Below are 13,405 nucleotides of genomic sequence, written 5' to 3' on the forward strand. Positions count from 1 at the left end.
GAAGTTGGTGTAAAGAATATGATGAAGCCGATTAACACTGAAAAGAATATGTTACTATAGTAAGTATATATATATGTAAATATGATAATATGCTTGTTTAGTTTTATGTTTTAAAAACCATACTATACACATAAGCCTATTTGCTTATATTCGCTATATTTAGTGTAGCTTTTTCCTATTGCTCTGGTCTTAAATGCTAGGAATGTAGCGAAAAGTAGTTGAAGTGCTCCAAAAAGCGCTAATAATATAACAAAAACAGTATGATTAACTCCATCAAATGAACATTCGATATAATACGCGCTCCTTGAGACTGGTATATTAATAGTTGAAACTTGATTAGATGAAAACCATATTATTAAAATTGCCTATGATCGTTCATTATAAGAAAAAAAAATAAATAAATAAATATAGAAAACATACATATATATATATTCCTTACTGCTGTAATAGCAAATATTGATCCTGATACTTTTAATAGTTGCCTATCTGTTACAGCTGTTTTTGTTATAAAAATGTTATTAAATATGCGATATATTCGATAATTTTTTGCAATCAAATTTCTGTTGATAATTAAATGTCATTCATGTAAATCATTAAAAAATATATGCATATGATTACCCTAAAACAAGTGAATATCCTAAATGAAAAGATATAGGTATAATTGTACAATTAAGTTTTGTTCGGTGGCCAACATAGAAAAATAAAGATACATAAGATAGAAGGAACCCTATTAATTCGAGAACACAAAATAATGGGCTAAAAAAAAAAAAATATTATATAATGTATTCGTTTACTTGATAAAACTATATTCATCAAACCTTGAAGCTTTAAAAATATCTTGCTTTCTATAAACAAGAACTAGGATTATACTAGATAATGCAATACATGCCCCTAATGATGATATAGATAATATAGCGATTGTAACTGGTGCAGTATAACCAGGGTTTAATAATTGTCTATCAGGAACACCTGTAGGAATCTATACAGTACGATATATGCAAATGAAGAAAAAAAAATGAATAGGCTCTACTACATTACTTTTAAACAATAATATTTACTTTTGTAGTTCCATCATGATATATAGGTAATGATGTTAGATTCATTTTCCCAGTAATAATTCTTCCAATTTCAATTTGTGAACCATTTTGGATATTATATAATTTAAAGTTTCTATTAAAATAATTATGTAACTAAAAATACAAAAAATAAAATAAAATAAACTAAATCTATACCCTGAAGCAATATCACCATTTTGATCAAATACAACAGGTCCTTCGGGTCCAATAAACGAATTATTAAATGCAGATGGTGTCAAATACTGTCCATATTGCCCAGAGGCTAATTTCTTTAGCATTTCAATTGTATTCGATGTTTCTACTGAAGAATTATAAATCGCATTTTTGAACCCATTAGCCATAACCATGACACATGAATAAGCTAAAGCTTCATTACCACTAATATTTCTTTGTCCTCCATATGGATAACTAATAATATCAAAATACACACACACACACACACACACACAATATTAATACGTTTTCTTATGATATATTCATTTTCAACATCTTACATTGTAGGGTCTAAATGGGACCATCTGTCTAAAAAATCATCAAAAGGAGGATAGCCTGGCAATTCTTTTAGAGTGTCAAACATGAACACGCCTCCCGAAAATGTTGCATTAAAGTTTATTGGCCTCAAATCAGTCGTACTTCTTGCAGCATACTCTACTGGATCAATTAAATCAATAAGAGACTGCTTCTTTACTGCTCTACTTATCTTGGATGATTTTGATGCAAGTTCATCTATAAAGGATGTATTATATAATTCTGGAATTACATCTGTATTATTTGCTCTTCTTGCTAAGATCGAATTATAATCGTTAACAGCAGCAAATAGAGTATTTGTATCAGCCTCGATTGTAATCCAAATTGTGTTATCATTAATATAACCGCTATGTCCCGCTACTGTAAGTACAGCCAACTGAGCCACGCCTTCTGCTGCTATAAAAATAACACGAACACCTGTTGCCATTAATAAATCGAGCGATTTTTTGATATCACTTTTAGGCCCATTTTCATAAAATGACTGATATGATTTTACATGTATACCATTCAACCGAGCTGTCATCACAACATTTTCAGACACTATTATTCCAAAAAAAAAAAAAAAATGTCATTGATTATTACATAACGAACATATTTGCAAAAAAAAAAAAAAAAAAAAAAAAAAAAAAAAAAAAAAAAAAAAGTACATTGTTGACCAAAACCATCATTTGAATATAGTATGCCTAATTGCGGCCAACCTTGACTTATGATAAATGTTATTGCTGCATCTGAATATAATAAGTTAGTAGGTGCAGTTCTGAAGAAATATCCAAATTGTGATTTATCAGATAATGAAGCTAAAAAAAAAAAAAAAAAAAAAAAAAAAAAAAAAAAAAAAAAAAAAAAAAAAAAAAAAAAAAAAAAAAAAAAAAATTAATATAATCATCTATTTTATACCAATTTTTATTATATTCATACTTGCAATTGCTGAGAATGAGCATTGAGGAATTTGCAAAGTACTTGTCATTAAAGCTGATAATGAAGTCCAAGATGATGATATATCACCGATGACGCCCACAACGCCCTCCTGAATTAATGAAATTGCAGAGAAAACAGCTTGAGTAATAGCGGCCTGTCCTTCTACAGCCTTAGGATATGAATCCTTTTCTACCAATGTAATATACGCTCCAGGTATTATTTTTTGTGCATTAATTTCTGCCACAGCAAATCGAATTGCAGAAATACCACTATAATTTTTTTTTTTTTTTATATACTATGTTTGTAGGCTTAGATTCAAACATGAATATACCTTATAGTCATTACTCTCGTCCAACCATTATTATTTTGATGAAATGGAAGCAGAACTCCAAGTTTTAATTCAACTAAAGATTGATTGTTAATGACTGGACTAATAAATGTTGTTCCCTTTTGTCTTGAAACCGAAAAAGTGTAATTATTAAATTTATCATAGATAGGAAAAGGATCGAAATCATGTGTTTCAATATTATTTAAAATGGCTGTATCGTTCCATTTGCTGTAGCTTAAATGATTTAATTGTTGTAACGTTATTCCATTTTCCATATTAAAACTTCAAAGATATTAGTTGGATTTTGTTTTATTAAGAGAAAGACAATAAATTAATAAGGTAAAAAAAAAAAAAAAAAAAAAAAAAAGATATTGGTAATAAAGAAGCCCTAATTTAATGTATGATATTTGATGTATATCTCGAATTAAAATTATAAAAAGGAGATAAAATATAAATGGGAGAGAGTATGGAAACATAATAAAAAGGGAAACACTTAGACATTAGATAGTATTAACTATATGTAATGTAATTTGAATTTAGACATAAGGAGAAAAGAAAGAGAATATTTTACCGTTATTAAACTAATAAGTCATTTTTTGCTCATGTTAGATGAATACATAAAAAGAAAAATGGGGGTAACAAGATACTGAAATGGGGAGGCTTATGACAGGCAAGGAGGATGGAAAGGGGGTAAGTTGTTCTTTTTTATCTATAATGGATATAAAGTAAGCTTTCAATAGTCTATAAACTATCCTGTATAGAACATGACTGTTGTGATAAAGTTAGAAAAAGAAAAAAAGTGAATTTTTGTTAAAATCTTTCAGCATGTTCTGTTCTATAGCATAAATGTATAAATGTATATATTTATAGATATGTATTTTATACACTTACCTCAAAATAGTACCGCGCTCTGCATATTTTGTAAAAAAAAAAAAAAAAAAAAAAAAAAAAAAAAAAAAAAAAAAAAAACTTACACAGCAGCAAAGAGCTCTTTATTGGAATGAACCTATAGTGATAATAATGCATTTTCATCTGACACAGTAAGGCTATTCTTGACCTTTGATTTAAAAGAAGATATTGCTTTCTGCAAGAAAAATTAAATTATGTATTTCAAGCATGACAATGAATTACACTTTCTAGCACAAGATCAATATATGAACGTAAGTGTCCATCCAAAGCATAGACCTTTTCATCTCTGAGCTTTAGCTTTTTGTAGCTGACAAAATTATCTCTAGAGAGAGGAGGAAAAAAGGACGCGGTAGCATTTCTTTTTCACAACAGAAGGTGCTATGCTTTGCAGAACTATGCACGATTAGGAACAAGAAACGTGGCTCACATAATTCCAATTGTAAATATTGTTACTTATGTTTGTGGGTAGTATCATAAGCTAATTTATAATAACATATCTGATACTAAATAACACATACACACACACACATATATATATATATATATATATATATATATCCATATTTAGTACACAATCATTCGCTTTGATGTTCGCTAGATGGTCCTAACGAAAACAAAAACTATATAAATATCATCTACAAAAACAAACCGTCGAAAGTTAAAAAAAAACAGTTATTACATAAAATTGACAAGTTTGACGAAATTGTCTTATCTGCTATTCATAAGAAAATAAAAATATCACAAGAAGCTGCTCAAGACAAGCTCAATCAAATTCATTCAATTTTAACCGAAATATTTACTAGTAGTCAAGGATGTTAACCATATTACTAAAAATGATCCTCTTTATATTGATAACTACTCTGTTAAAAGAAAAAACTATAGGTGGAAGTTATGTATTGGTTAATGGTAGAGGAGCACTTTTACAAAGAGACATCCCTCCTTCCCATATTAAAATTATGTAGCTTGAGGTTAAGTTGACTAATATTGAAACTGAATCTTATAGTTGGAGCTGTAATTAAAACATGAAGATACTCCTAGTAATTACTTGTAGTAAGGCAGATGGAAAGGTTATGATGAAAGTGATAAAACTTGAAAGCCTACTAATAAGTTTCATAACTACATTCCTATAGGAAAATATAGACCACGCCGTAATAAACAAGAATCTACAAATGAAGCTAGTCTTGATAGATCTAGTAATAATAATAAAAGAAGATATCATCATAATAATGTTATTCACTATTCTAAAGGTATTAAAAATTAGACATTAGCATTCATCAATTATATATAATAATAAAAAAATCGCTAAGAAACTTCTAATATATTATTTAGACGATATGATATGAGCTATTCGGTCATATATTCCTAGGAATTCAACTACTTATGTCTACTATTCATTAAAGAAGAAGATACATAAATAAAACCAAATAATTGAATTGTAACCAACTTCTGCGTTATTAATACTGTATCAAAGACGACATGAATCCTTTATCAAGTTTATAAAAATAAATATTTAGGAATGATACAATGTTTTATAGTTGACACATTTAGATGATTGGATGTCAATAAGGTGTATATTATTTATAGGGTATTATATACAGTATAATATGATATCCTTTATTATGTTCAGGCTTATATTTTGTCCTGTATTGTATAATTCATCTTTTATAATATTAATTATGCTTATATTCAGAGCTTGTTCTATAACAAATCTCATAAAAAGATTCATATATACTATAACCCAAGCGATATAACAAAGTATATTATTTGATGTTCCAATATAGCTTATTTATAATAATAATAGTAAATGCTAATATTAAAAGAAGTAGTTTTTTTTTTTTTTTTTTTTTTTTTTCTGTTCATACAAATATATTATAAACTGTTCCATAATCCAACGATAAGGATTACAAAAAAAAAAAAAAAAAAAAAAAACGAAAGGAAGTCAAAGTAGTAGTAGTAATAGTAGTAGTGGTAGTGGTAGTGGTAGTAGGTAATACTAGTATTGTGTAGTGATCATTAACATTAGTAAGGACGTGTTGGTAGTAGTGTTGTAGTTGTAGATATAAATGGCGGTGGTGGTATAAATGGTGTGTTTATAGTAAACATAGCCCTATGTGTATCCTCTATTTCTGATGAAAGTAACACGGGTGTTTGGAGAGTGACTAGAATTCGCAGCATATTTAGCCCAAGCCTAGGCTGTGGAATCGAATCACTTCAAGGGTTCCCCACCAAATCAAATGAACCCTTAATTTTTTTAATTATTCTTGTTTTTTGTACTACACCAGCGACTCCTTTTTTTTTTTTACAGTAGTAGTAGCAGCAGCAACATGAATAATGATGTGTTATAGTTATATTCTACCAAGCAACGGTAGTAGATACAGGAAGAACAGTGTTATTCTTATTATGTGATACTATTATAGTCAGATCGTATATCAGAAACAACAATCTTTAAACGCTCCCCTCCCTTTTATATATATTATATGAATGTATATTATGTACCTTGGTATTATTATGGTCCTCAAGCCATAGAAAGAAAAATAGAGTGTCTAAAAAGCCTTATTTTATGTATATAAAGATACAAATGTATAGTTGCTATGTTTGATCATAATCACAAGTAAACATAATATAGACTCTTTTAATTGATTAGTAAGCTTCTCTAGTTAATATTATACATTATGTTATGGCTTACTTAGGAATAAAGACTTAAAAAAAAAAAACTCCACCAGGAATATTGTAATAACAATCAATATCACTCTATAAATTAGTGTAAAGAAGAATGTTCTTGATTACTTTAAAAAAGAAGATATTGATATATATAACAATTCTGTCACTGTAACAGTAATAAATGCAAGGATATTTCTTTTCTGAGAATATTCAACATTTTTTTTTTTTTTTTTTTTTTTTTTTTTTTTTTTTTTTTTTTTTTTACTTTATTTTACTGAAACGTTATCTAGATATTGTATAAACAAAATGAATAATCTTAACTCTTCCTTTATCTAATTTTACATTCAAAGCTAATATTTTGCCTCATCAAAAAAAAAAAGTTGAAATGGATTACCTAATAAATCCCTTGTTCTGTGTAATATATTATCTAATACTTGTCAATGTCTACGAACTTGAAGGCCAAAAAAGGTCAAGAATTATATTTCAAAAGCCGTAGATCATACAGGGAAAATAGCTCTAATGAAAAGACAGCAATAATATAAACATTATTGCTATGGATTATTATTATTTTTTTAAGGAAAAAATAGGCATCATCAGAACAAATTATTCTAATTGATATCTTCGTTACAAAAAAGAGATATTTATACTGTTCCTGAGCTAAAATGTAGCAACAGTAGAGATTTGAAAAAAAAAGATATTTTTGTTGTTGTTATAAAAATATATTTCCTCTTTTATATTTAGTATATAGTAACATGTTATATATCATTCTTCTTATCTCCCTTTTAGTCTTTATAAGAGTTCTTTACAGCTATTGTAATCATTGGAATAGAACCGATTTATTTTAATGTACGTTAAATAAAATAAATAATAATAATTATATTACAGCAAATCTAAAGTTTCTTGATCATGATATGATCTGTATCTTCTTGGGAACCTAATTTGAATGTATGGCTTCCCACTTTATAGAAACCTTGACGTGTATAAAAGTTAATAGCTGGAGGGTTATGCTTCCAAACACCTGATCACACCACATTATTTGTTTGCCTAATTGACGGGCTTTTTCAAGACTTGATGTCGTGAGCTGACTTATAATGTCATATTCCTTGATTAAACAAGCGGATCAAGGAATTCTATCTAGACTCCCCTGAAAAACTCTCTTGATCCACTCCATCAAATAATATTAAAACTTCTAACACTTCATTATCTTTAACATATCTTATTCGGTCGTAACTAACATTTTTCCTTATTCACATCTTATCTGAGACCTCTTTAACAATTCTTATAAATACCCATCAATTTAAATTCATAAATAAAATCATTGACTTTAGAACTATTGTTCGCTCTCCTTGACTTTCTTTTGTCTTTATATTATTTTTATTTTATAATATTTTTTTATTTGATATTTTACAATAAATATCACACTTTTATTATAAATGAAAGCATATATCGTTTTAACCTCTTGAATGTTCTATTGTAAAACAAGAAGTGCTATTTTACGAAACAATCTTCAAATGTCTAACGCTTTTGTATATGAAGAACTAAATATTGTTTGTAGTTAATAACTACTCTTATTATCAGTAAACATGAATTCACTATTCTATGAGTCTGTGTTACCTTCCATCAGCCATGGGAGGTACTATACAGACGGGGCGATTTTCAGTGCTATTCATAGCTCGGCCTAAAACAGGCTCCCCACATTTCCTGAAAAAAAAAGGGAAAAAAGAAAAAAAGAGGGAAATTAAACATGCGTACCTTTTATATCGTTTTATAATGAAATGTTACACGAGTGACTACTACTTGCATCTTTAATATTATAAATGAATAATACACGTAAACATATTCTAATATTTTATTTTATATGTTTTATTAGATAGATTTTCGACTTTGTTTTGAAATAGATGAATGATATGATTTTGACAAAAATGTAAATGAAACAATAAGATTTGCTAAGAATAAAGAAGACCTTCTTAAATTTAAAGATTTAGATGTTTATAGCGCTTATTTGATGACAAAAAAATTAATTGTAGAATGAAATGCTATATTTCAATACTTTATTCTTTACGATGCTGATATGAGCAACAGGAAAAGAGAATTCTGAGTAATTATAAAAACAAGTAAAGGTTTGCCTTATAATAATAAACCTAAGTTGTACAGTTATCATCTAATCATAAACCTGATTCGACTAAGTTCGTTTGAATGTCTCCCTATATATACTGCTACCTTCAGCTATCTCTCCATATTAAAAACTCGTACATATTAAACGAGTTTTCTAGTATAAATACAAAGGTCTCTAAAGCTGTCTCTTTATAGATTTTCCCATTGATTTACTGTATATGTTATAATACATAAAAAATAAACTGTTTACTTTGTGCATTCACTCATTCTTTAATTACCCCTGAAGCCCAATTGTTGAAATAGTTATTTTCATAGTAACGTTAATAAATTTATACCCTTTTGCAGTTTGTTTATACATTTGCATTTTTTTTTTTAATTTTGATCCTAAAGGGACCCATTTTCTTCTTATTGATTTAACTCGGGTAATTATGATGTATCTAGTATTTTAAAATTAAATAAGTGTATTTATACTACATGATGACACATAGATATACATGCACACATATAAATATTATGTAATATAAACTGAAATGATTAGCATTGAGAGAAAATTTTATAGTAACTATTTATTCCTCCATTTTATCTTCATTTACAACAGCATTTTCTTGTGTAAATGAGGAGGATTGGGTTATTATATTTGTTTGTGGAGAAGAACTTGCCAATGATGTAGTGGAAACATCATTATTAGCATTAATATCATTAGCTGCGGTTTCAGCATTCGTATTCAAGTTATTAACATCAGAGGTGGTCGTTAAAGTATGTTCCACAGATGTGGATCCAGCAGAAGTAGTAGAAGGTGAAGAAATAGGGTGAGATGATGAGCTTATTTCAGCCGTATTATTTGTAACAGAAGGCTTGCTATTATCGGTTGTAGCAAAATTCTCTTCATTTACTTCAAGTGTACTATCCTGATGTTCTTCTACTACTTGTTGACGAGGATTATAAATAGAATTAGCCATCTCCCAAACTTGTACAATATTATCATCAGCAGTACTAGCTAAAACCCAAGGTTCAACTGGATTCCATCCAAAATCAGATATTTTATTTGTATGTCCACCATGCATAAACTAATAACATGTTAGTTTCTATATTTGTGTGTAATATAATTTATCTTTACCAAAAGTTCAGGAGGTCCATCTTCTGCTTCTTCAGGGAGTTGTGGGGCATCAATTCTAGAAAGGTCCCAAACAAGTATCCTTCTATCACTACTGGCAGTTGCTAAAATAGAGTCATGGTGTGGTGACCAAGATAATTGAAGAATTTCTGATTGATGAGCTCTCAACGTATGTAAAGATGATTTAAGGTTACGTAAGTCCCATAATGCTGCAGTCTACATGATATTCTTTGTTAAATCTATGAAATTATATAGATATATTTTTTTTATACAATAATTACCTTATCCCCTGAACCAGTAGCAAGTACCCATTCACTACCAGAGGCGAAAGATACACAATTAACTTCAGCTTCATGTGCACGAATATTGTGAATAGGCTTGCTTGAATCATTTCGTGTGTCCCAGCTTTATAAATATGTATATACATGTCAATATTTTCTTTATATGTATGTATATATAAAATAACTTACATCATTAATCTGGCATCATCACCTACTGAAGCAAATATGGAATCAAATTTAGTATGCCAAGCGACATCCTATCATTATATTTGAGTAAATATATAATATAAATAATCATAATATACCTCAACTCCAGATGTATGTGCTGTGTAAATACGAATAGGCTCTAGTATATTGTTCTCTTTGACTGTTCCTGCAACATCCCATTGACAAATCTTGAAATCAAAACCAGCACTTAATAAGTGACTTGACTTTTGTTTATGAGGATTCCAAGCCAAACCATAACTATAAAAATAATCAGTGATCATAGATTTATATTGTTATCTTTTTTTTTTTTTTTTTTTTTTTTTTTTTTTTTTTTTTTTTTTTTTTTTTTTTTTTTTACCCCTCCTTATCATGACCAGTTAATCTTAACGTAGGATTAAATTTTTCATTTTCTTTAGGAAAGGGATCATAAGTAGCACGATCAAAAATATAAACATCACCCGTACATGACTTGGTTGCAATTAAATCAGGATTGTCAACTTTATAACGTGCACGATTAACTTCTCCATCATGAGGTATTTTTTGAGTTATCTTTATAAAGGTTTCATTGTCTTCTTTATCGTCTTCATTAAAAGAAAAAAACAAATAAACAAATAAATACGTATTTTATATAATAAATATAAAATAAACCTACCTCCGTTTGCATCTTCCATGGTTACGTCTTCATAATTATTGCTGTTTTTTTCATCATTATTATGTCCTTTTGGGATTTTGACGGAAGCAATTTGTAAAAAATTAGGCTCGTTGTCATTAGTATGTGTGCCTAATAACAATCGTTGTATTTTATAATTTTTGCCTGGTACACTAATATAGGCATGTATTCATGTTAGCGAATCTAATGAATTTGCACACACACACACACACATATATATATATATGTATCTTTTATATCCTTACTCTTCCACATCAGGAAACCATTGACAAGTTAAACTTGGCCATTCAAGCGCGTGTGTGACAACAAGATCATAAAGAAAAGGTGAATTCTTTTTCCACATTTTATATTCTTCATTTATGATTTTTTCATTTTCCTCTTCCGTCCGATTATTTTCAAGCTCTATGAGAATGATATATAATTAATTTCATCTTTGAAAATTTGTATGGTAAGTCTATCATACCGTAATTCATATTGCTTAAACTTTATTTTAGAAAAAGGAAGAAAAGAAAATTTAACCTAAACTGTGAAAATGTTAATGAGCGAATCCTTCTTGAAACGGAATTTTAAAAATTGAACTGCTTTTTCGTTCCTCCAAGTCACAAACATTCATCCTCTTCTTTCGTTGCGCGCGTAAAATTTTAAGAAAAAAAAAAAGAAGTTTGATTAGTCGCGCCCCTCCTTTTTTTTTTTTTTCCAAAAAATAGCTTCAATAACATACACAATGATTTCAACTAAACGTAGAATATCAGATGTTATAGATGTAGAAAATGTCAGTAATAATAATAATAAAATTCTCAAAACTGAGTCAAAAAATGACATACCCTCACTTGATGTCCGTTTAGAACAAGTGTTTAACAACATGAGATTAAGAAGAATTGTCAAGGAGAATCATGGTTGCGATATTAATCAACTTTCTTTCTTTTTTAACAATAAAAACTTTACAGCTCCTTTTAGTTTGGAGCATAATAAGACATTTGATAAGCGTGGTTCTGTTCAACGTGATAGCACAGATACAAGTAATATATTAGCTACAGTAGGTGGTTGTGAGGTAAATTATATATATAAAGGAATGAAAAAAAAATGGGTATATAAAACTTTAATTCCTTTTTTTTTTTTTAGTTAAGTGTATATGATAATGAACATTGTGGTGATCATTTGGATATTATGTCAAATTTTGATATTACACCATCGGAAGAGAGTAAAGAACCAAAGAATAAACACCAGTTAGAAACCTTTTGTTGGTTATATAAGGAAGGTGATGCTTTATTAGCAACTGCAGGAGCTGATGGCATTATTCATATTCTCAGTCTAGCTCATTCCGAAGAAATTAAGCAATTAGAAGGACATACAAGTAAATGGGGGAGGGGTTTTATATAACTTTTGTTAATATTTATTTTCTAATTATTTTCCATCATTAGAATTAATTTATGATTTACAGTCCCATCCTCAAAACGATCATATTATCTTATCCACTTCTAAAGATGGTACTATTCGACTATGGGATGTAGATAGTGGTAAATGCCTTGTTATCTTTGAAGTGGATGCTACTGTTTCTGTAAGATAAAGAGACAGCTTATAGAATTATATATTTAATGCGTTATTTTCTTTTTTATTAGTGTTTCCACCCATCAGGCACCAAATTTATTTCAGGTAACTCTCGTGGTGAGCTTCGAGTCTGGGATATTCCATCTATCGTAAGCTTAATGGATGATGAGCCAATAACAGTCGAAAAGAGTCATTCACGACTTTTAAAAAAGTTCCATAGCGATAGTTATATTGGTAATGAAAAAAAAAATAAAAGACAAAAAATAATGATATTGGACTAAAGAAGTATAATGTGTAGATTGTATTCGATTTGTAAATAATAATGTATTATCAAAATCAACTAATGGCAGAATGGAATATTGGGAATTAGATACAGAAAAATCAATCCGATCTTTTAGAATTCGATCAGGCGAAAATTATTGTAGATTTGATGTGAGTTTGGACGAACTTTTCTTTTGTGTTGGATCAAGCCAAGGGTCTATTTATATTTATAATTTACAAACTGGTAAAATGGTAGCTGAATTAGGTCACAGAAGATCTACAAAAGCAGTCCGATGTTGTGTCTTCTCTCGTGATTGTCGGTAAATATTATTTAGGCCCATGTTCGTTTATATAATAATTGATTTGTGTTATTTTTATTTAATTTATTAGCCAAGTTATAGCTGCTGGTGAAGATGGTTTCATTATAAGATACGATTATGTGGATGACGAAACGCTTAAAGAGTGGGCAAATCATAAAATGAATTAAAGCTAAATGGTTATGTATGTAAGACAAGAAGAAGTACTCGTTTTAATTTATTCATCAGCTTAATAGTAAATAAATGATCAGTAGTCTTTTTTTTTTTTTTGTACAGAGTTGTTGGTATATTATTATTACATTACGCCCGATATTATTTGTATTTATTATCTGTAGAAGGATAAAATATATATCCATGAATGTTAAATAATTACAAAAATTAAGCATATATTTACTTTGTAATCAAAAGAAAAAAAAACTATTCAAACTTAAGAAACAATACATATTAAATCATTAAGGTGTGCAGTTGAAAA

The 13,405-nt window shown here is 28.6% G+C and overlaps 3 protein-coding genes across 3 annotated transcripts; 1 reads left to right on the forward strand and 2 right to left on the reverse strand.

The window, feature by feature from the left end:
• Window positions 1-1,566: 1,566 nt before the first annotated feature.
• Window positions 1,567-3,125, reverse strand: BX663DRAFT_426533 (periplasmic binding protein-like I; the record flags this gene model as incomplete). Its single annotated transcript, XM_051522554.1, has 4 exons — window positions 1,567-2,144; window positions 2,252-2,401; window positions 2,523-2,791; window positions 2,854-3,125. The coding sequence occupies 4 exons, from the start codon at window positions 3,123-3,125 to the stop codon at window positions 1,567-1,569; spliced, it is 1,269 nt and encodes a 422-aa protein (XP_051387029.1).
• Window positions 3,126-9,101: 5,976 nt separating this feature from the next.
• BX663DRAFT_426615 (WD40-repeat-containing domain protein) lies at window positions 9,102-11,150 on the reverse strand (the record flags this gene model as incomplete). The annotated part of the gene is made up of 8 exons (XM_051522560.1): window positions 9,102-9,602; window positions 9,653-9,865; window positions 9,931-10,054; window positions 10,120-10,187; window positions 10,236-10,395; window positions 10,496-10,706; window positions 10,790-10,959; window positions 11,053-11,150. The coding sequence occupies 8 exons, from the start codon at window positions 11,148-11,150 to the stop codon at window positions 9,102-9,104; spliced, it is 1,545 nt and encodes a 514-aa protein (XP_051387030.1).
• A 290-nt stretch (window positions 11,151-11,440) lies between these two features.
• On the forward strand, window positions 11,441-13,187 carry BX663DRAFT_494641 (WD40-repeat-containing domain protein). Its single transcript, XM_051525527.1, has 5 exons — window positions 11,441-11,858; window positions 11,930-12,161; window positions 12,229-12,365; window positions 12,427-12,589; window positions 12,654-13,187. Exons 1-5 carry the CDS (start codon window positions 11,532-11,534, stop codon window positions 12,938-12,940), a joined length of 1,146 nt encoding a protein of 381 aa, XP_051387031.1. The 5' UTR covers window positions 11,441-11,531; the 3' UTR covers window positions 12,941-13,187.
• The last annotated feature ends 218 nt before the right edge of the window (window positions 13,188-13,405 follow it).

The sequence above is a fragment of the Cokeromyces recurvatus genome (assembly GCF_025118155.1).
Source record: "Cokeromyces recurvatus strain NRRL 2243 chromosome Unknown BX663scaffold_2, whole genome shotgun sequence".
NCBI lineage: Eukaryota > Fungi > Mucoromycota > Mucoromycetes > Mucorales > Mucoraceae > Cokeromyces > Cokeromyces recurvatus.